This window comes from Cebus imitator, unplaced genomic scaffold (genome assembly GCF_001604975.1).
Source record: "Cebus imitator isolate Cc_AM_T3 unplaced genomic scaffold, Cebus_imitator-1.0 Scaffold84, whole genome shotgun sequence".
NCBI lineage: Eukaryota > Metazoa > Chordata > Mammalia > Primates > Cebidae > Cebus > Cebus imitator.
The window spans coordinates 4,435,470-4,458,182 of record NW_016107399.1 but is presented as its reverse complement, the minus strand read 5'-3'; the positions used below and the strand labels follow the sequence as shown (position 1 = coordinate 4,458,182).

General features: G+C 46.7%; 1 protein-coding gene across 1 annotated transcript in view; it reads left to right on the top strand.

Annotated features, from left to right (window-relative positions):
• GPR161 (G protein-coupled receptor 161) overlaps window positions 1–22,713 on the top strand; it is a 51,004-nt gene that overhangs the window by 10,704 nt on the left and 17,587 nt on the right. Inside the window, exons 3-5 of the mRNA XM_017534030.2 lie at window positions 14,270–14,689; window positions 16,847–16,998; window positions 19,416–19,734. Of these exons, the coding sequence (XP_017389519.1) occupies window positions 14,270–14,689; window positions 16,847–16,998; window positions 19,416–19,734 (891 nt within the window). The remainder of the gene's footprint in view (window positions 1–14,269; window positions 14,690–16,846; window positions 16,999–19,415; window positions 19,735–22,713) is intronic.

Genomic DNA, 22,713 nt, shown 5'->3' with positions numbered 1-22,713 from the left:
CCCAGGCTGATCTTGAACTCCTGAGCTCAAGCAATTTTCCTGCCTTGGCCTCTCAAAGTGTTGGGATTATAGGCATGAGCCACTATACCTGATCAAGCTAGTGCATTTTTGTAGGCACATTTGGTACCCCACATGAAATCAGGGTTCTTTTGATAGAAGAGGAGAATGGGTGTTGGCTGGATAATGAATATTGTCTGCTACTCTTCTGGAGAGTAAACAAGAAATGCCTACTGTTTCAAGGTGTCTAGTGTCCCGTTGTTCCTGTATTTATTCATAACAATTATTGAATATTTACTATGTGCCAGGCACTTTTCTAGGTGCTGACCAGAAAATGTACAGACCAAAATTTCCTTGCCCTCATGGAACCTATAGTCTTGTGAAAGAGTAAGACATTAACAAAATAAACAAATAAGGACACTCACACGTGCTAAGGACCGAAAGTAAAGACGAGAATGGGGCCAGGAAGTGTTGGAGGGGGTATGAAGTATTACACAGTATGAATGGGGAAGTCTCTGCTGAAAAGGTGTGTGAAGGGTAAGGGCATTCTGGCCACAGGACACAGCAAGTGCAAAACCCCTGGGCTGGAAGCGTGCTTGGATGGGTTTGAGGAAGTGAGGAGGCCAGTGTGTTGGAGTGGAAAGAATAAAAGGTAATTTTTATTATGAGATTGGGGCAGTAATGGAGAGCCAGGCCCTGGAGGGAGCTGCAGGTCTAGGTAACAACTTTGGGCTTGTTCTGTGTGACATGGGAATCCTTTTACAGTTTTGAGCAAAGCTGTGACTTGTTTTGATGTCTCTTTTAACAGTCTCACTCTGGTTGCTGTGAGGAGAAAAGGGGAAGGATGGAAGCAGGTAGATTCGTGGGAAGCTATTTTAATAACCCAGAGAAGATACAGCATAGCCTGGACCAAAGTGGTGGCAGCAGAGAATAGTAAGACGTAATTACATTCTGGATACTTTTCAAACCTAGAGCCAATAGATTTGCTAATAGACTTGGTCCGAGACATGAGAGAATGAGGAACCAGGAGTGACTCCGTAGTCTGGGGCCTGCACAACTAGAAGGATGGGGTGGCACACATGGGATGGGGAGAGACACAGGAAGAGCAGTTTGAGAGGCGAAGGATTCAAATCTGGTTTTGGACATAGGCTGGTGATGCCTGTGACGCGCAGGTGGAGATTTTGGTTGGAGGTAGAGTCTGGAGCTACAGGGAGTGTCATTGGCTTCTCCACCTTAGCGGGGGTTCCTGGCACAGTTGCCTGTTGAAGCACCACAGCCACTTTTGGCAGCAGTGCTAAACAGACTTGGAACGGCCTTGGGTAGTTCTGATCTTTTGTGACCCAGCTTTACCTTAGGGATTTACTGGGATCCCAGTTCCAGGCAGGATGGCCATGGGCCAGTGTCTGTGGAGACTTCCTCAAGCCTGCTCTGGAAAGGCTGGAATTTCTGCCCTCTCCCACGGAGAGAATGACGTAGTTGAGGCTGGGACAGCCAGCGGCCTGCCAAAGGAAGGATCCCTGCCTCATATGCAGCTCAAATGATTTCTATGAGGACTTGCTCAATCTTCAGGTTGCTAAAGGTGTCACAGAAAACTGTGTGGAACTCAGCTATTTTTTCTTCTCTATTGTTAAAGCACTTTCTTCTTGAGGCCTGAGACTCTCCCCTGAGTGAGCTGTCTTTATCATGAGTGCTGCTGGTTGTGTGTGCATTTTCTGGGAGGCTGACATGGACCTCCGCTGTCTGTGCTGACTGGGAAACATGAAAGAGTGAAGACAGCTTTTAATGTAGGTGGTGGAGACCTGGGAGAGAGGCCGGCTGCCCTTTTAAAAAATTGACTGATAGTCCGTGGTTGAGAGTCGAGCTTTGCTTAGGACTATGTGTCCCTCCCATTTTCCTACGTGCCACAGCAAAAACTGCAGAGGGGGTTGATTCACAAAAAGTAGGGCTCTGTTTCGCCATGTCACCTGGGGAGATGTCCCACTTGCTGAGGTGGATGTAGCATGATTAATGGTTTTATTCAGCGGGCTCAGCCTTGGAAGTCACTGCTGTATTAGTCCCTTGAGAGCAATAATTAATGCCAGACAAGGCCTTAGTTTCCTCATCTGCTACAGGAGGACGTTAGACTAGATGTTTTCTAAGGATCTTCTCATCCCTAACAATGGGTGAGAAGCTGTGAAAATAGCTGGCCTCCTCATTTCGTGACTTTCCAATCCCTGTGGGACAGAGAAGTTAAACAGAAGATGCCTAGATATGTTGTTGTTTTTTTTAAAACATTTTAAATTATAGTAAAATACACATAACGTAGAATTTACCAGCTCTATTAGTTTGTACTCACACTGTTCTAAAGAAATACCTGAGACTGGGTAATTTATAAAGGAAAGAGGTTTAATTGACTCACAGTTCTGCATGCTGGGGAGGCCTCAGGAAACTTACAATCATGACAGAAGGCAAAGTAGAAGCAAGAACCTTCTTCACAAGGTAGCAGGAGAGAGTGCGCTCAGGGGAAACGGCCCCTTTTAAAACCATCGGATCTCCTGAGAACTCTCTCGCCATCACAAGGACAGCATGAGGGAAGTTGCCTCCCTGATCCGATTGCCTCCCACAAGATCCCTCCCTTGACATGTGGGGATTACAGTTCGAGATGAGATTTGGGTGGGGACACAGAGCCAAACGATATCATTCTTCCCCCAGCCCCTCCCAAATCAGTTTCCTTTTCACATTTCGAAATCAATTTTCCCTTCCCAGCAGTCCCCCAAGGCCTTAACTTATTCCAACATTAACCTAAAAGTCCAAGTCCAAAGTCTCATCTGAGTTGAGACAAGGCAAGTCCCTTCCGCCTATGAGCCTATAAAATCAAAAGCAAGTTAGTTACTTCCAAGATACAGTGGGAGTACATGTATTGTGTAAATGTTCCCATTCCAAATGGGAGAAATTGGCTTAAATAAAGGGACCACAGACCCCATGCAAGGCTGAAACCCAGCTTGGTAGTCATTAAATCTTCAAGCTCCAAAATCTCCTTTGACTCCATGTGTCACTTCTAGGGCATACTGATGCAAGGGGTGGGCTCCCACAACCTTGGGCAGCTCCACCCGTGTGGCTCTTCAGGGTGCAGCCCCTGTGGCTGCTTTCATAGGCTGGTGTTGAGTGCCTGTGGCTTTTTCAGGTGCATGGTGCAAGCTGTGGGTAGATCTACCTTTCTGGAGGATGGTGGTCCTCTTCTCATATCTTCACTAGGCAGTACCCCAGTGGGGACTCTGTGTGGGGGCTTCAACCCCACATTTCCCTTCTGAACTGCTTTAGTAGAGTTTCATGAGGGTTCTGTCCCTGCAGCAGACTTCTGCCTGGACATTCAGGCATTTCCATACATCATCTGAAACTTAGGTGGAAGCTCCCAAAACTCATCTCTTGTCTTCTGCACACCTGCAGGCCCAACACTATGTGGAAGCTGCCAAGGCTTGGGGCTTGGACCCACTGAAACTATGTGAGAACTCCCTCGCTATCACAAGAACAGCATGGGGAAATGACCCCCATGATCTGATCACCTCCCACCAAGTCCCTCCCTAGACATGTGGGGATTATAATTTGTGGCCGGGCGCGGTGGCTCACACCTATAATCCCAGCACTTTGGGAGGCCGAGTCGGGTGGATCACGAGGTCAAGAGATCAAGACCATCCTGGTCAACATGGTGAAACCCCGTCTCTACTAAAAATACAAAAATTAGCTGGGCATGGTGGCGCGTGCCTGTAGTCCCAGCTACTTGGGAGGCCGAGGCAGGAGAATTGCGTGAACCCAGGAGGCGGAGGTTGCAGTGAGCCGAGATCGCGCCATTGCACTCCAGCCTGGGTAACAAGAGCGAAACTCTGTCTCAGAAAAAAAACGAAAAAGCAATTTGAGATGATATTTGCATGGGGACACAGGGCCAAGAAATATCACCATCTTAACCATTTTTAAGTGCACAGTTGAGTGGTATTAAGTACATTCATAGTGTCATCCAAGCATCACCACCATCCATCTGTAGAAGTCTCCAGCTTGCAGAAACCCTAAACCCATTAAACTGTAACTCTGCACGCTGCCCGCCATTCAGCTCCTGGCAACCACCATTCTACTTTGTCCTTCTGATTTTGACTACTTTAAGTACCTCATGTAAACAGAATCATAAAATACTTGTCTTTTTGTGATTGGCCTATTTTACTTAGCATATGTCCCCAAGGTTCATCCATGTTACAGCAAATGTCAGAATTTCCTTCCTTTTCTAAGGCTGAATAATATGTATGTATGTATTTATGTATATACTACAGTTTGCTTATCCATTCAGCCCTTGATGGAGATTTGAATTGCTTCTACATTTTAGCTATTACGAATAATGCTGCTATGAATATTGGTGTATAAATATTTCTTTGAGACCTTGCTCTCAGTTCTTTTCAGTATATACACAGAAATAGAATTGCGGGATCACATGGTAATTCTATGTTTAGTTTTTTGAGGAACTCCCATACTATTTTCCACAGTGGCTGTACCATTTTATCTTCCCGGCAACAATGTAAAAGGGTTGCAATTTCTTTGCATCCTCACTGTTTTCTTTTTCTTTTTGATAATAGCCGTCCCTAGGGGTATGAAGGTGGTATCTCATTGTGATTTTTATTTGCATTCACCTAAATCATTAGTGACATTGAGCATCTTTTCATGTGTTTATTGGCCATTTGCTTGTCTTCTTTGGAAAAATGTCTATTCAAGTCCTTTGCCTATTGAAAAAATTTTATTAACACTTTTTTTTTTGAGACAGAGTTTCACTCTTGTTGCCCAGGCTGGAGTGCAATGGTGTGATCTTGGCTCACTGCAGCCACCATCTCTGGGTTCAAGTGATTATCCTGCTTCAGCCTCCCAAGTAGAACAAATTTTCTATTTGTATAGATTTAAGGAGTACAAGTGCAGTTTTGTTACATGAACATATTGCACAGTGGTGAAGTCAGGGCTTTTAGGGTATCCATCACTGGAATAACGTACATTGTAGCCATTATTTCTCTTCATCCACTCCCCTTCCTAACCCTCACCCTCCTGAGTCTCCATCGTCTACCACTCTACACTCTACGCCACTTCTGCCCTCTACACCCATGTGTATACATTATTTAGTGTCCATTTACGTGGTGTTTGTCTTTCTGTGTCTGAGTTGCTTCACCTAATGTAACCCTTTGCTTATTTTTGTATTGGATTGTTTATGTTTTTCTTGTTGAGTTTTAGAAGTCCTCTAGATATTCTGGATATTTATCCTTTATCAGATATATAATTTGCAAACATTTTCTCCCAATCTGTGGGTTGTTGTGTTTTTACTCTGTTGATAGTGTCTTTGGATGCACAAAATTTTAAAATCTTCATGAAGTCCAGTTTGTCTATTTTGTTGTATGTTGCCTGTGCCTTTGGTGTCATCTATAAAAAGTCACTGCCAAATCCAGGGTCATCTGTGACTTCATATATTGTCTTGTTGTTTCTGAGTCTTAATCTCTTCTCTAACCCACTTATTTGTTTCTTTCTGTTTCTAAATAAAATTATAAGCCCAATGGATCAATAAAATACTTTATACTTACTACCTCTTCATTCATTCCACAAACAGGGAGAGTCCTTCAAATAAGCAAAAGCAGAGTGGAAATGGGAGAGCACAGCACAGCTGGCTGCAGCAGAGGGCCTGGGAAGGGGCTGGTGGCGAGGGGTCTGCAATGCAGTGAGGATCTACCTTGTAGCATCTCATCTGCTGTGGTGAATGGATGGAATGAAGATAAACAGTAGACTCACAGGCATATGACCAAGTTGTAGGGCTAATACCTACTGTTCTCTTGAACTAATCACTTAACCTTTATGAGCCTCAGTTTTCCCATTTTATTTATTTAACAAACACGTAGCACTAAGCACTGTTCTAAGCAAAGTACAAATATTAACTCATTGACTCCTACCACCCATCCTATGAGGTAGATACTCCTATTATCTATCCATTTTACAGATGGGGAAACTGATGCCGGGAGAGGTTAAATAACATGTCAAGGCCACAGAGGCAGTAAGTAGCGGAGCTGGAATTTTGAGCCCAGACTTTCTAGTTCCAGGGCTCATGTTCTTAACCATTATGTTATGCTGCCTCTTTAAAAAGGGGGAGAAGTCGTTATTCAGAAAATCAAATGAGATGATGTGTGTAATAGTATGTCATATGTTGCACCGTGTTTTGCAAATACTGATCATTGTTAGTTAATAATTAAGCAACACTCTGGAAATAGATAAAATTCTCAAGGAATCTAATAGGAAGAAAGGAATGGATTAAGGATTGAGACTTAGGAATGTCTCTACCCAGAATCCAAGAGCTTGGATTTGGAAGAATATTTGACAGACTCACTGCTGATGCCCTTGTGGACAGGGTTGCAGTCAGCTGCAGAAGCTGGAGAAGAACCCCAAACTGCAGACTTCCAGTGGCACTTGTAGAAGGATGTTGTGAAGGGCAGTGAGGTGCTCAAGCTGATCGTGAACATGTGGGGAGCACCAAAGCCAGCTCTCTCTCATTCGTGAATTCAGAATTCAGAAGTCTGTAAGGCCATCTGGGGTTCTGACTCTAGCTTCTCTGCCTTTCCCTGGTACATTTTCCTAAGCAGACCAGAGCTCAGACCTGCTGCACGTGAGAGGTTTTGACAAAAGACATTACTAGATTTGTGGTACCCTAATGGGGAGAGGGGCAAAGCACAGGGGCATTGCAACAGACTCTGGGTTGGCTGGGTGGGTACACACCTCTGGGGTTGCAGAGGCCATGTACCTGTGCCTGCCATCTATGGGGCAACCTTCAGGTGAGTGCCAGGAAAGGATGGAGGAAGCGCAGGAGGTAGCCTTTGCACCTGGCTGTTTACACACAGATGTGGACACCCAGGGAGCCTGTGATCTCTTTCTGCCTCTCAACGAGCTATGTGGCCTCGTTTGTAGTTGGGATGGGAGTAGTGGTTCCCTTTCTTTATCTCAGTTACAAGGTGGTTATTAGAACCTCCTTCCCAACCCTACCCCCACCACACACCCTGCCCATTAGTGACTGAGGTGTGTAAGTGCTTTGAGGTGCTGAGATAAAGGGGCCCTGAGAGTATGGCCAATGAGCAGCATGGCGATTTCACCTGGGCTTGTTGGAAGTGGTGTTTAGGAACATTTCCTCACCTGGAGGATTGTTTATTTGAGCAGTTTTTGTACCCACCTGTTTGCACTTGACTTCTTTAGAAGACAACAGCTGGAGGTCCCCGCGCTCAGCCTGATCAGCACTTCGTAAGAATTGTTAGTGAGATTCAGAGAGTGGAAATGGAGCAATGGAGTGGTGCATTCTGCTCTAAAGAAGCCTGTAGAGGAGGAAATGAAACATTGCCTCACTCAGGCAGATTTAAGGATATCAGAAGAGACCTTGATGATAAAAGAAACTATTTTCTCTGGAGCAGAATTCTGGAGAGGACAGGTGTGTCTTGTCCTATCCAGGGGACCCTCATTAGAGAGGGGTCAGGACCCATCTCCTTCTGACCACCACACTCCGCCACTAACCCCGGGGCTGTGATTTGCAGGCTCTCAGGCTGTCCCTTGGATGGCCCCATATATGAGGGGCGAGGGGCATTGTGGAGATGGGGGAGGTCTCCCTTTCCTTGCAGTGGCTTGCAGTCCCTGAACTGGGACATAGATCTTCTGATTCTAAAGGGACTGCACTCTGGTGGTGAAAAGTTTTTCAATGCCTCCATACGAGGAAAGTCTACTTCCTAGGTCCCAGAAGCCCATGGCAAGAAGAGGAGGAAAAGAAAGAGGCTGAGGCAGGCAGCGCTGTGCTTGTAGAGCTGGCCTAAAGGGAAGGCTTCCGGTACCAGTGTCCAAAGAGGTGGAGTCTTGACATGTGGCTTGTAGGTCATGATATATCAGAATATTAGTCAGGATTCTGTAAGTTGCAAGTGATAGAAACCCAGCAAAAGTAGTGTAAGGGAAGGAAAAAAGTAGCTGGTTTATGTAACTAGAAGATTCAGAATCTCAAATGCTTTCATCAGCATTTGTGGATGACTTCGCCTGTGTCCTTCCCACCTATCCACTCCCTTGCCCTGTACGCTCATCTTCTGCTTTATTTGCTGGTAAGCTGTTCCTATGTAGTGTCAAAGACGGCCAGCTGCTGCCACGCTGGCTCACACATTATCACACTGCCAGCCCTGTGGTAAGCTAGCCTGTCCTCTGTTTCCAGCCAAAATCCTGGACCTAGGGTCACGTGAGCATCCTTAGACCTATCACTGAGACTATCTAGCCCCGCCTAGATCAAGCGCTGATGCCTACAGCTGCAAGTGATGATGGCCTCCCCCAAATCACATGGCCTAAAAATTAAAAGAGGGTAGGCCAGAAATAAATGAAGGGTCATTTCCCAAAGTGAAATCAGGTTAAACTCTTCAAATAGTAGCACTAGCGTGCAGTGAAGTGTTACTGTGCACCAGATGCTGCTCCAGGCACTTTATACAAAGGACCTCAGTCCCCACAGTAACTCTAGAAGGAAGATGATACTCATTTCATAGACAAGGACACAGAAGGCAGCCCATCTTCAAATCCAGACAGTTGGCTTCAGCATCTGTGCTTTTTTTTTTTTTGAGACAGAGTCTGTCACCCAGACAGATGGTCACCCAGACAGATGGCGTGATCTCGGCTCCTGGGTTTAAGCGATTCTCCTGCCTCAGCCTCCTGAGTAGCTGGGATTACAGGTGTGTGCCACCATGCCCAGCTAATTTTTGTATTTTTGGTAGAGACGGGGTTTCACCATGTTGGCCAGGTGGGTCTCAAACTCCTGACCTCAAGTGATTGACCTGCCTCAGCCTCCCAAAGTGCTAGGATCACAGGTATGAGCCACCGTGCCTGGCCGGCATCTGTGCTCTTAACCAGCAGGCCACACAGTCTTTCTGACAAGTGCAGGGCAACAGTAATATGAGTAGGAAGACATTTCCACCTTAAGTCAATCAAAGTGAAAGAGTTTTAGGTAAAAATATGAAACCACAAAATTATCCAGATTTACACAAATAATAGAAAGAACCTGGTCTTACGTTGTAGTAATTCTGTCCTTGCAGCTCAAGGCATTTCTGGAATTATTTCTTGGATATTACCATGGAAAGCAGTTTATAAAACACAACAGATACTTGTCTCAACTCTATAGTGTTGCCTTGTTTTTAATTTTTGTTTTTTAACTTTTAAGTTCAGTGTTACATGTGCAGGTTTGTTATATAGGTAAACTCACGTCACAGGGGTTTGTTGTATGATTATTTTTTCACCCAGGTACTAAGTCTAGTACCCACTGGTTATTTTTTCTGCTCCTCTCCCTCCTCCCACCCTCCACCCTCAAGGAGGCCTTAGTGTCTGTTGTTTCTCTCTTTGTGTCCACGTGTTCTCATCATTTAACTTCCACTTATGAGTGAGAACATGTGCTATTTGGTTTTCTGTTTCTGCATTAGTTTGGTAAGGATAAAGGCCTCCAGCTCCATCCTTGTCCCTACAAAGACCTATCTCGTTCTATTTTATGGCTACATAGTATTCCATGGTGCATAAGGACCATTTTTTCTTTATCCAGTCTATCATTGATGGGCACTTGGACTGATTACAAAATGATTAATATCACTTTAATGACTTGAGTGATAAGATTTGGCTTTGATTGACCTGAGGCCGCTACCAGTAGGCTAATCAGGCAAAGAATTTACTATCTCTGGAAATGCACAAGAAGACTGAAGACACTTCCCAAAGAGGAGTGACCACAACACGTGAGCTGTGGTGGCAAGGATGAGTCAGTGATCAACTTCCCTGATGACCTGTCTGAGACGGATAGCTCTCTTTCTCAGGGATAATTTCTGATGGGCTTATTAAAACCTTTTTCTAGATGTTTCTTGGAGAAGCAGTGCAAGGTGATTTATTTGGTCGGGGCAGGATGTGGGAGTTCTGAAACACCTTTGTGTCTGCAGCAGAGCAGCCCCAGAGAGTGGAAATGTGAGTCACACGTGAGCTCGCTTCCGTTCAATGGGCCCTGGCTTGTTGGGCCCTGGGTAAGTGGGCTGCCCGCCAGGAAGCCTCCTTTGGCTGGGGCATTCCAAACCCCTTCTCTTGTTCTTTAAAGATACACCCTGAGGGATTTGCTGGGACTTGTGCCTTCTGTACTCCAGACCTCGTGGCAGAGACTGGGATTTTGGATTTCACTGAGTGGGCAGCTCTTAGGCCCACATGAATCCCCTCTGTCTCCTTAGGAAGGTTGGACCAGAAGGCCTCAAAGACTGCAGCCAACTCTGGGCTCTCCGATACTGAGGTCACTGACGTGCTTGCTAAGATGGAGTCTTGCTCTGTCGCCCAGACTGTAGTGCTATGGTGCCATCTCAGCTCACTGCAGCCTCTACCTCCTGGGTTCCAGTGATTCTCCTGCCTCAGCCTCCTGAGTAGCTGGTATTAAAGGCATCCACCACCACTCCTGGCTAATTTCTGTATTTTTAATAGAGACCGAGTTTCACCATGCTGGCCAGGCTGGTCTCGAACTCCTGACCTCAAGTGATCCGCCTACTCAGCTTCCCAAAGTGCTGGAATTACAGGCATGAGCCACTGCACCAGGCCTACATTTTATTTTTTATTGCTCTTATTTAGATTTATCTACGTATTTACTAAATTTTTTTCTAACAGTTGATTCTTGTACCTTACCCCTTATCTCTGGATTCAGTTTCCTTCTTCATGAAATGTATCCTTAACCAGATCACTTGAGAGTCGTCATTTGTAACCATTCAGGTTTTGTTCACCCCAAAAGTATATTTACCCTCTCTTGAATGATATGGAGCTTTAGGGCAAAGGTTCTTTTTCTTATATTATTCCACTATTTTCTGGCCTCTTTTTTTACTTTTGCTATTGAAGAGTCTACTGTTTATCTAATTGTTACTCTATAGGCAAAACTGCTTTTTCCATTTCTCTGTATGTGGGTGTTTTCATTTTTTATTATGATGAGTTTTGGTATAGGCTTTTCAAAAATTTGTTTTCAGAACTTGATATGCTCTTTCAATTTGAGGACTCGTGAGTTTCTTTAATCCTAGAAAATGTTCAGTCATACCTCTATAGTCTTGTTAACCTAGTAGGCTGGATACGTGTGACTCAAGTAACAGAAACCCAACTCAAAATAGCTTTAAAAACAATTTTTAAACTCGTATTGCTTCACATAACAAAAAGCCAGGAGAAAACTGACTTCAGGATTTATTAATTTATTAGCCCAAGGATCAGCCTTTCTTTTCAGCCATGCTCAGCATGCTGGCTTTGCATCCCTAATGGTCTCAAGATGGTTGCCACAGCTCCAGGCTCCCTTTCTGTCTTTGCCACCAGGGTCATTAGAGAGATTTATCTTCCTTGTGTCTTTGTGAGATCAAAGCAGCTTTACCCAAAAATCTTCCCCCTTTCCCCCATCAAAGACGTTTCCTCCTGCCTAACTACAGGCGGAGACTGCCAGAACTGCAAGAAGAAAGGGAACACAGGGATTAGTTCAGACCGATCAGGATCTGTATTCCAGAACTAGGGATAAGATCAGCCTTCTCTGGGGCACTTGGAGGAGGATTAGACACCCAAACAAAGTTCGAGGTCTGCCAGTAAGAACAAACTAAGAATGGCTGCTGGGTAAGTGCCCAACAGTGTCTGCTCGTTTCATTCTCTCTGCCCTTCTGTTGGACATATGTTGGATTTTCTCAGCCTGTTCTTCCAGTATTTTGACTTGTATTTTGACTTTTGTTTCATAGTTTTAATTTCTTAATTTTTCTGACTGCATTCTGAGTAATTTCCTTGGACCTCTTCTAGGAACCATCTCAGTTAACCATCTTTCTCTTTATCTATATTTGCTGTTTAACATACCCATGAGTTTGTAATATTGATGACTAAAATTTTAATTTCTAGAAGTTCTATTTGGTTCTTTTTTACAACTGCGTTTTTTTGTTGTTGCTTTTTGTTTTATGATATCTTGTTCTTTCATTATGATGTCTGGTTCTTTTTCTTTCTTTCTTTCTTTTTGAGATGGATTTTCACTCTTGTCACCCAGGCTGGGGTGCACTAGCATGATCTCGGCTCACTCAACCTCAGCCTCCTGGGTTCAAGCAATTCTCCTGCCTAAGCCTCCTGAGTAGCTGGGATTACAGGTGCCCACTACCACATCCAGCTAATATTTGTATTTTTAGTAGAGATGAGGTTTCATCATGTTAGCTAGGCTGGTCTCGAACTCCTGACCTTAGGTGATCCACCTGCCTTGGCCTCTCAAAGTGCTGGGATTACAGGCGTGAGCCACTGTGCCCGGCTTCTAGGCATACCTAGAAAGTATACTCATAGCACAAAGCTGGAATAACAAATATGTTGCTTAACTGAATCAAAATTCAGAATATTTTGGCAGCCTGGAAATACGGGCCTAAATATGTAAAGGGAAATTTAGTAGAAATAACGTTTTATACTTAGGCTTAAAAACATTAATTCCATATTTTCAAAATTAGGGACATCTGCCTTCATAGAAATTTATGTATGTATAAACTTTGGGGTTTAGTTGATCACACACTTATATAAGCCCAACAAAATTAGTTCGTTGCTATAAGAAAATTTTTTGAGACAGGGTCTCGGACTATCCCTCAGGTTAGAGCTCAGTGACACAAATAGCTCACTGCAGCCTCGAACTCTGGGTTCAAGGGATCCTCCCGCCTCCGCCTGCCAAGTAGCTGGGAATACAGGCATGAACCACCATTCCCAGATAATTTTCTTTGTATTTTTCTGTAGAGACAGGGTTTCGCCATGTTGCCTGGGCTTGTTCTCGAACTCCTGAGCTCAAGCAATCTGCCTGCATGGGCCTCCCAAAGTGCTGGGATTACCACTGTGAGCCTCCGTGTACCCTGCCTCCAGAAAATGTATTTTTACAGTGAATAGTGGAAAGAGATTATTCTGATCATGGAGAAAATTGCCCTTTTGGACTTGACATCTAGAATGGTGTGTTCAATTTTGGGGACCCACATCAAGAGGGTCATAGACGTCTGAGAGCAAGTATAAAGCAGGGAAGCTAAGTTAGTGAAGGGTCTGGAAACCACTATACTATAAGGGAAACTTTCTCACTGGCACTTAAGACTGCTGGTGAGGGAAAGGGCTGCCTTATTAACCCACACACTCCCTCTGGACAAAGAATGTTTGAGTAGAGGCCACGGACCTACCACGAGGGTTGTGGGGATAACCCCACTGCTGTGTGTAGGCAGATTAGGCACCAGAGTTTTTGTCTTGATCATGGAGAACAATCGTTCCTTTCTTTTTGGTGTCTTCTGTGTGCAGAGAACGAGAGCAGGTGGGGACAGTGATCTGTGGAGTTTTTTGGCTCACTGAAGTATATGAAGAGTGTTGGAGAAACATTGGTCTGTAGGATTGAATGTTAACGAGTGTCAGCCTGGAGACTTAGCCAGCGATCCCAGCCAGTCTCCTGAGAGCAGGGACGGCACCTTATAGACAGTGATGTCTGTGGGCTGAGACCTCAAATGGTGCCTCCACTTCCCCATTTACAGTTGTGTTTCCCCTCCCTCACCGTATCTGATGACAGCAGTCATGATGTCGCCGTATAAACTGTACTCAGGGAGGTCAGAATGATTCCCATGAGAATCTTACTGTCGAACTGTTACGAGCACCAAAACTGACTGGCGGTGGGGCTAAAATGTGGATTTGATTCTGTAGATGGAGCTGCGGAGCCTGAGGTTCTGCCTCTCTAGTGAGCTCCTGAGTGACAGTGATCCTGCTGGTTCAGGGCCCACCCTGAGTAGCCAGGGTCTAAACACAGCAGTCTGCAGAGTGTCTCCCACAGACCACTTGTAACAGCTGCCCCCCTTGCCGCCCCGCCCCGCCCCAGCCTGCTTGTTTAAAATGCAGATTCCTAGGCTGTGCCTGTGATCTCTGAGCCCAGAACCTCTTGTGGTGGAGCTCAAGGATCAGCTTTCTGCACTGGCACTTCAGAGGATTCTTAAGCACATTAAAGGTTTTGAATCACTGGCCTTGGGAAAATGGATAGGATGGGTTAGACCAGAGGAAGACACTGGTCAGGGGGACATAATCAGTTTCACACAGAGTTGGTTGTAGGAAATGGCCCGCTTATGCAGTGCATGGGGAAGACCGGCTGAGAGTCTGCACTAGCTGGGTGACCTGAGGCACAGCCTTTAAACCTCATCTTTCTTCCCTAAAGTGGAGATGATGTGATTTGATGAATCTTTTCCTGTCCCCTGGTCCTGACTTATCTTTCCAGTCATCCAGCATGCTCTGCCCCCCCCATGCCGAGGTGCACTGACCATGAGCCTCAACTCCTCCCTCGGCTGCAGGAAGGAGCTGAGTAACCTCACTGAGGAGGAGGGCGGCGAAGAGGGGGTCATCCTCACCCAGTTCATCGCCATCATTGTCATCACCATTTTTGTCTGCCTGGGCAACCTGGTCATCGTGGTCACCTTGTACAAGAAGTCCTACCTCCTTACTCTCAGCAACAAGTTCGTCTTCAGCCTGACCCTGTCCAACTTCCTGCTGTCCGTGTTGGTGCTGCCTTTCGTGGTGACAAGCTGTATCCGCAGGGAATGGATCTTTGGTGTCGTCTGGTGCAACTTCTCCGCCCTCCTCTACCTGCTGATCAGCTCAGCCAGCATGCTAACCCTCGGGGTCATTGCCATCGACCGGTAAGCATGCCTCAGACTTAGAAAATTGAGGGATTACTGATGGAAGCTCATCTTGGTGCAGTGTCCCTCTGACTGCCTTAGTTCCCTGGAGAGTGTCAGGGCCCCCTGCCAGGGGAGGATGACCAGATAGAGTTCTGCCTCTGCAGCCACATCTTCAACCAGACTATGTCTCGTTTTGTCTGTGTATGTTGCATACAATTTTATATTTTAGAAAGAGGTTCCATTGCCTAAAATAAAACATTCTAGAAACCTCTGATTCTTGGTTTGTCGATGAAGAAGCCAAAGCCGAGGCAGGTTTCAGTTCCGAGCAGCATTGGGGCCGGGGCCCTTGACTCTGCTGCTGTTTCTCCCAGTGTGACGCCTGCTCTGTCTTGCTTTGGTGTTGACCAGTGGATCCCAAACAGGGAGCGCCCTTACCAAGTCCAGCTCAGCTGTAGAGACCCCCACCCAGGCAGCGCTGAAGGAATTGGAGGCAAACACCCAGATAGAATAACAAAGTGGGACTATCCGGGGGGGCCAACAGCCTTCTGAGCTGAGAGCTTCAGGGGACTGACAGCATTCTGGGCTGAGGGCCTTGAGCAGACTCTGACCCACATATTTCTTGGTGCTATGAGGTGGTTAATAATCATCACCACAGGTGTTCTGCGTTTTCTCATAGCACCAAGATAAACCAGGTAGGCAGCTGGTGCCTGCTTACCACTAATCATAGACAAACTAAAAAGTATTCTCCACAAGGGCGCCATGGTGCAGGGTCACATATCCCGCACTTAAAGAATTGTTTTAACTGGTGTATAATATGCAGATACTATCTTGCTACTTTAGAATGCCCCAAGTAGTTTTCCACTTTGGGGGAGAGGGTGGTGGCTAGGTTTTCCTTGTCATCGTTCTTCTTAGCAAACAATATAATTTATTCTCAACACATCCTCACTCCCCACAGTCCAGGACTGGAAGGAGAGCAAGGGGAAGGAAGACAGCCAGAGAATACAAGCAGTGACACCTGGGAGAGGCAGTGTGCCCGTGTGGTAGCTCGGCTGCCCCTGCCCTCAACGTCTCTAGTGCACAAGGAGGTCAGGTGCGGCTGATGTTCCTGAGTGGCGTATTGCGGGTTCTTCAGGTTCCCACATTAAGCTGTCAGATTTTGTTGTACAAGTCTTGTGGGCTTTGGCAGCGAGTTTCCCACAAATGAGTGCATTTATTAGAATTTTGCTAAGGGCCGCTTCATTCATCACAGGCATAGGTCGGGCCTCATGAGGACAGGGAGGATAGATTCAGGGTATGTGTGATTTACAGGAACTGGGGAGGGGAGTAAGTCGTAGGGTCAGGGAAAACATGGAGCGGGGCGAGCCAGGGGTGTTGTCACTGGGTGAGACAAGTCCCCGGGCTTTTTTGAGACTGTCAGTTTTTCAGCCGATGAGTGGTAGTGGAACTGCCCACCGGAGCACAGACTGCAGTTAGACCTGAGGCTGGAACCTGGCAGCTCTTTGTGGCTACGTGGCGGAGGCAGAACCAATGAAGCCACTGGTCAAAATGAATCAATTAGCTTCTTTTTTTTTTTTCTTAAGTGATAAAAGTAATAAAGAAAATACAATGAATGAAATTAGAAACACTCATGATCTAATCAACCAGAAGCAATCACTGTTGATGGTTTTAGAATATTTGCTTCCAGTAATTTTTGGTTGTATACAGCAAATTTTTGAAACAGGCTTCTGGCACCTATGGTTTTCTGACCTCCTTTTTTTCATTTAGGTGATTGTGAGCATTTTCTCTTTGCAGATATTCTTGAAGAAGGTGATGTTTCACGGTCATGGGCTATTCCATCCTGTGGAGGTTTATAAATTATTTTTACAGGCTCCTATTACTGGTTTAGGTGGCTTCACATAGCTCGCTATTCTCTATGGCATTCTGAGGAGCATCTGTGTTTGTGGAATTGCTGTATTCTCAGTAACAATAAACATGCTTTCAAGATTCTTGATATATATAGAGAGCAAATGACCCTTCAGAAAGTTGTACGAATTTGTATTTCAGCAGCTGTTTGTCAATATCCTATCAGTTTGGAAAAAAATTTCCAAACTTTTTTTTAAAGAAAGTTTGGAAATTTATTGGCAGTGGGGAGGAATGGGATCTCAATGTTTTAACTTTTATTTTTGTGAATTATTAAGTGTTGAACATCCCTTCTTGGGCCCTGGGTCCCGTGGAACATGGAGTGAGGATAAACAGTTTAGCTGCAGAGATGGAGAGCTGGTCTCTAGGTGCCCCTCTCAGAACTGTGTCTGTATGGATGCTCAGTGAGCATGCTGGGGGCATCTGCAGGGTTAGTTCCAGGACACTGTAAGCTGCTTGCTTAAATCTGTGGTCTAGATGAGTGAGAATGAGACTTTCTACCAGCAAGCACGACAAATCCTCGAATCATGCCAGCAAAGTACTTCATCCGAGAGAGGATTTACCTCCTTCAGTGCCTCATTTGACACTGGGAATATTGGTTGGATGTGTATTCCAGGAAAGGCCCATGCCGAATCCTTGGGGTGGTGGGCTATAAGCATGAGCAGGACACAGATCCTGCCCACCAGGGGTTTACAGTCCAGTGGCAGAGGCTGACTTGTGGGTGCTGATTTAACACAAAAGTAGAAATAACTGCCATAGACAACTCCACCAGCCATCACTGCCGATGGGCTGGGCAGCAAGTTCTTCAGGGAGAAGGTGGCATTTGAGCTAGGCTCCTAAACAGCAAGTAGGAGAGCACAGGTAGGTAAGAGACGGAGAGGCCCCTTCTCACTGAAGGAGCAGCTTCCACATATTCACTTGGTAAGCAATTATTGAGCTCCTATTATATGCCTATCACAGTTGTTGGTGCTGGGAATACATAGCTGAATAAGATGAGTAAACATGCTGAGGCTGGGCGTGGTGGCTCATGCCTGTAATCCCTGCACTTTGGGAGGCCAAGGTGGGCGGATCACCTGAAGTCAGGAGTTCAAGACCAGCCTGGCCAACATGATGAAATCCTGTCTCTATTAAAATAAAAAAATTAGCTGGGCATGGTGGCAGGTGCCTATAATCCCAGCTACTCAGGAGGCTGAGGCAAGAGACTCACTTGAACCCAGAGGCAGAGGTTGCAGTGAGCTGAGATCGTGCCATTGCATTCCAGCCTGGATGATAAGAGTGAAACTCTGTCTCAAAGAAAGAAAGAAAAGAAAGTAGAAGTGGAGAAGAGCAAGGGCAGTGGGTGTGATTTAGGCTATAAAGTGTTACACGCTTATCATGTGCCAGGCACTGCACTATGTATGCTGTTTATCAACATTTAGCTCAGCTAACCCTCATGACAAGCCTGTTAGCCCCTATGTTGCAGGTGAGCAAAGTGAGGTTTTGAGACCTTAAGGTCTCACAGGTCACTTGCCCAAGGCTGTGTGGCTGGTAAGTAACTCCCCTGGTTCTGAGATGCCCAGGCCTGGATGCTTTGTCATTGTATAGCATGTCAACTCAGTGCTGCCAGTCAAGCCCAGCAGCCAGCTAGAGTTTCTCCACCTTAGCACTGTTGACTTTTCAGGCCAGATAATTCTCTGTGGTAAGGAGCTGTCCTGTGCCTTGTAGGATAGACAGCAGTGTCCTGGCTTCTACCTACCACATGCTGGAACATCTCCCCAGCCATGACAGCCCAAAATGTCTGTAGACATTGCCACATATACCCAGGGGTTTCCAACTGAGAACCTTAGCTAAAGAAACTGGCTGGACATATGAACCCAAAGAGTCCGTCTTGTAGCCCCATGAAAAGAGAGCAAAGACAGACATAAAAGGACTGGCTGCCTGGAGTGAAGTTCACAGTGCATCAATGTCCTAAGCCGGCCAAGTGGAAGTAGGGCCTGCTGGGGACACCATTTGACCTGCCACTGGTTCCACTGTGAACACCTGTTAGAATAAGTCTGTAACGGTGGTCACATCTATCATTGCTGCGAAGCTGCCAGAGTTCCAGGTCTGTGGAGAATAGTTCTCATATTTTCATTCCACACCGCAGCGGGTGAAACTCCAAGTTTAAAAATAGAATTTCAGTACATGAAAGTAGCTAGAACACGGGACGGGTAGTGTTAGCAGAGGTGACTAGTGCTTTTGGGAGGCTGTTCCGTGTACAGTAATGTGTTCCCCACTCCAGTAGGTGAAGTTGGCTTAGATCCTGTTTCTGTTTCCACTGAAGACAACTTATTAAGAGCGGGCTTGCTATCAGAGCGGTTGGTCTTGCGGCAGGAGCATGAAGCATCCAAAGCTCTTTCCCATATTACAGCTTGTCAGTTACCTGTGATGTCATGAAAGCCTCTTTGGGGTTCAAGGGTCGTGATTGGGCTCATGTCTAAAAACTAGTTGTTGGAGAAAAGATTGAGAGCCTCAGAAGATAGGAGAACAGAGCAAAAGAAAACTCCTCTGTTGGTCTGTATTATCAGCGAACACAGGAGAATAGAGCAAAAGAAAACCCCTCTGTTGGTCTGTATTATCAGCGAACACAGGCGTGGGGAGTTGCTTTTGTTGTTTTCCCTTGAATCTTCAATTAGGCCTAAATGAGGCTTCCGCTTCGATAAAGGACTTCATATATCTGTGATTGAGAACATACATACCCATTTTTTTCTGAGGCGATGTAGGACTGTTCTGTATCTTTTTTTTTCTTTTTTTTTTTGAGACAGGGTCTTACTTTGTCACCCAGGCTGGATTGTAGTGGAGCAATCATGAGCAGCCTTGACCTCCTAGGCCCGAGTGATCCTCTTCCCACCTNTCATCACCATCCTGGTGGTCCTCGGTGCCTTCATGGTCACCTGGGGCCCCTACATGGTTGTCATTGCCTCTGAGGCACTCTGGGGGAAGAGCTCCATCTCTCCGAGCCTGGAGACTTGGGCCACATGGCTGTCCTTTGCCAGCGCTGTCTGCCACCCCCTGATCTATGGACTCTGGAACAAGACGGTTCGCAAAGAACTACTGGGCATGTGCTTTGGGGACCGGTATTATCGGGAGCCGTTTGTGCAGCGACAGAGGAATTCCAGGCTCTTCAGCATTTCCAACAGGATCACAGGTAACTTGGGCATTATTGGGATAGCCCCTCAGAGGCAGGTGAAATCTGTGGTCCTCTCAGCCACTCTCAGGCTGACTGTGGCCATAAGGCTCAAAGCACAGATTTCTTCTGGGAAGAAACATTCCAGAGGCTCCATTGTGATTCCCAGGCAGCTTCCCATTACTCAGCAGCTCATGGCCATGCTGATGAGGCCTGCAGAGCTCCCTGGTGCCCTGGTATGCATCCTGAAAGAAACGGGCAGGGGACACCGCAGTCCAGAAATCTGCTTTCTGAAACCCCAGCCATGGTCTTCTGGTCTCCCAAGTATATATAGTTACTTCTCTTTTTTTTTTTTTTTTGAGATAGAGTATCACACTGCCACCCGGGCTGGGATGCAATGGTGCAATCTCAGCTCACTACAACCTGGGTTCATGTGATTCTCCTGCCTCAACTTCCCCAGTAGCTGGAATTACAGGTGTACAGCACCACACCTGGCTAATTTTTTGTATTTTTAATAGAGATGGGGTTTCGCTGTGTTGGCCAGATTGGTCTTGAACTCCTGACCTCGTGATCCACTCGCCTTGGGCAGTGTTCTGTATCTTGATAGAAGTGTAGATGCATGCATTTCAATGTACATACATTTTATCCCCCACCCCTGAAAATACACTTTAAAAACAAAATAACCCCTGGAGGATGTGGCTGTGCATGGGCAGGGCTGTGCCTCTGGGGCTTTTCTGACTGTAGGAGGCTGACCTTGTCTGAGCCAGCACCCCGCTTCACTGCCCGGCTTCCTGGTGGGACTCAGGATGCAGCTGGGAGAAATCACTGTCATGTCACACTGGAACTGCCCGTGCCTGAACCTCAGTCAGCGAGTGATATGGGTACCATTTATTACAATAAAGAAGAAATCTTGCCATCAAGTAATAATAATAACTGGGTGTTGAGAAGAGCCAGAAGGAAATCTGGCAGAGGACAGCACATTAATTGTTACCACTTTTATGGTCACCAAACAGGGTTGGTCGAAGGAAGGTGAACATTCACCAGGCCTGGCTCCCTCACCTGGCTGTACCCTCCCAAGGTGACGGAGGGTGGAGCGCCTGCATGCTCTTTAAAGAAAAGGAGAAATCTCTGCCTTGTTTCTTTTGAAAAGTGAAGGAAACCTTCCTAGACCCACCGCTCCCCTCCCCCCGGCCCCACCCTAGCAACCCCCTCACATTTCATTTGCCAGAATGATGTCAGACAGGTCCAAGTCTCAGCAGGTCACCCGCAAGGGGAAGGAAGACCACCATGTGGCTTGTTCACCCCGCGGGGCTCAGAAGGGCCAGCGTCCCCTGTGGGTCATCACAGGAACAGGAGCAGTGTAGGGCTTTCGTCTTCAGGAGGAAGGGGGAAAGGTCGATGGGCAGTCCCCCTTGAAGGGTAGGCATCATCCCGGCTTTTTCCATGCTTTTCCTTGTTTGTTCCCAGGAGCAGACCTGTGATGTGGGTGCCAGAATTCCCATTTTCCAGATGAGGGAACTGAAGCTCTGAGAGGTTACATCAGCTAGCTGAGTCCACACAGCTAGTAGACATCAGAGCCTCCCTCTGAACTTGAATTTCCAGCTCCAAAGGCATGCTTTTTCTCTTGGGCTGCATGGCCTTTGCAAGATACAAGCCCAGATAGCAGCATAAGATAGTAATCACCTTACCCCAGCCACTGTGCAGTGATTCTGTCATCGACACCCTAACCACTGTGTAATCTTCTCCTCAGGCCCCACAGACCGAAATGCTCTCTTTCCAGGATAGATCCTGGCCTGGGCTCAAGGCTCAGCTCAGAGCTGCCCCAGGCTCACCCCTGCTTAGGAAGACCAAGGAGGCAGCACCTCCAGTTAGCACATGGCAGTTCAGTCGCCCAAGGGTGACTCAGGGCGGTCCCTGTGGAGGAGCCGGCTTCGCAGGCGATGTGTGAGGCACACAGCCACAGTCATTTCCCAAGATCCTGCCTGTGCCAGGCAGCATCAGTGTGGCCACCTGTCCCTTCCACATGTTGCACTCATGGGAACATCCTATTTCCCTTGGATAAAATGTCTGGGCTGGGAGGGAGATGGTTACTTTCAGCCCCGTGGTCTAAGACCTCCCACCCTTTCCAGTTAAAGGGCCAGTCCCTAGCTGGACCTACAAGGCTCTAATGCCCCAGCCCCGCCCACATGGCCGACTTCTCTCCTCCTCTCTCCATCCTGCACTCTTGCACTCTCTCTCCTGCAGTGGAGCTCCATGCAGCCTCCCCGCTGAGCTAGTGCTTACTCACATCTCCATACCTCACCAGGATAGCTTTCTGCCTGGGCTGGTCCTGGGCCAGTGCCTCCAACACTACCTGCTGCTCACAGTTGCCATGAGGACTCCATGTGGCCCTTACCGCTCCAGGCCCTCATACTTGGCTCAGGGGTCTGCCTTCCTCACATCTTCTCAACTGCATTTCCAGGACGTAGCACAGTGCTTCGCACATCGCAAGCCTTCAGCAAATGTCCATTGATTGAATGAAGCCCATAGTGCTTCTACATCATTCTGGTTCTTAATGATCCCTCTAAACTGATCTAAATGGATTCATGTCAGCAGCAGCAGAATTGATATGGCCCGATGCAGCATCCCTCAGGAGCCTTGTAGGCATCTCAAGACTGGCCACACCCCCAAATATGAGTGGGCTCTGGTGTGGTGACTTGGAAACAGGACTGTTTGAGCTCCGTGTCTTGCCAGCATTGAGCTCTTCTCTGCTGAAGAGCTCTGCAGAACTGTGGAGCATGATGCAGTCTCTATAACTTGTCCAGGGAGACTTGGGAGAAGGTGCTGCTTTTAGAAACATCCAACCCAACCATGGGAGCCCCCGACACAAGAAAGCAGCAGGTGCCATCTTGGTGTGTTCTCTCTCCGCTGACTCCTCTCTCTTGCCTCCCCCCATCCCTTTTCTAGCTACTATGCTGTCCTGTACCCCATGGTGTACCCCATGAAGATCACAGGGAACCG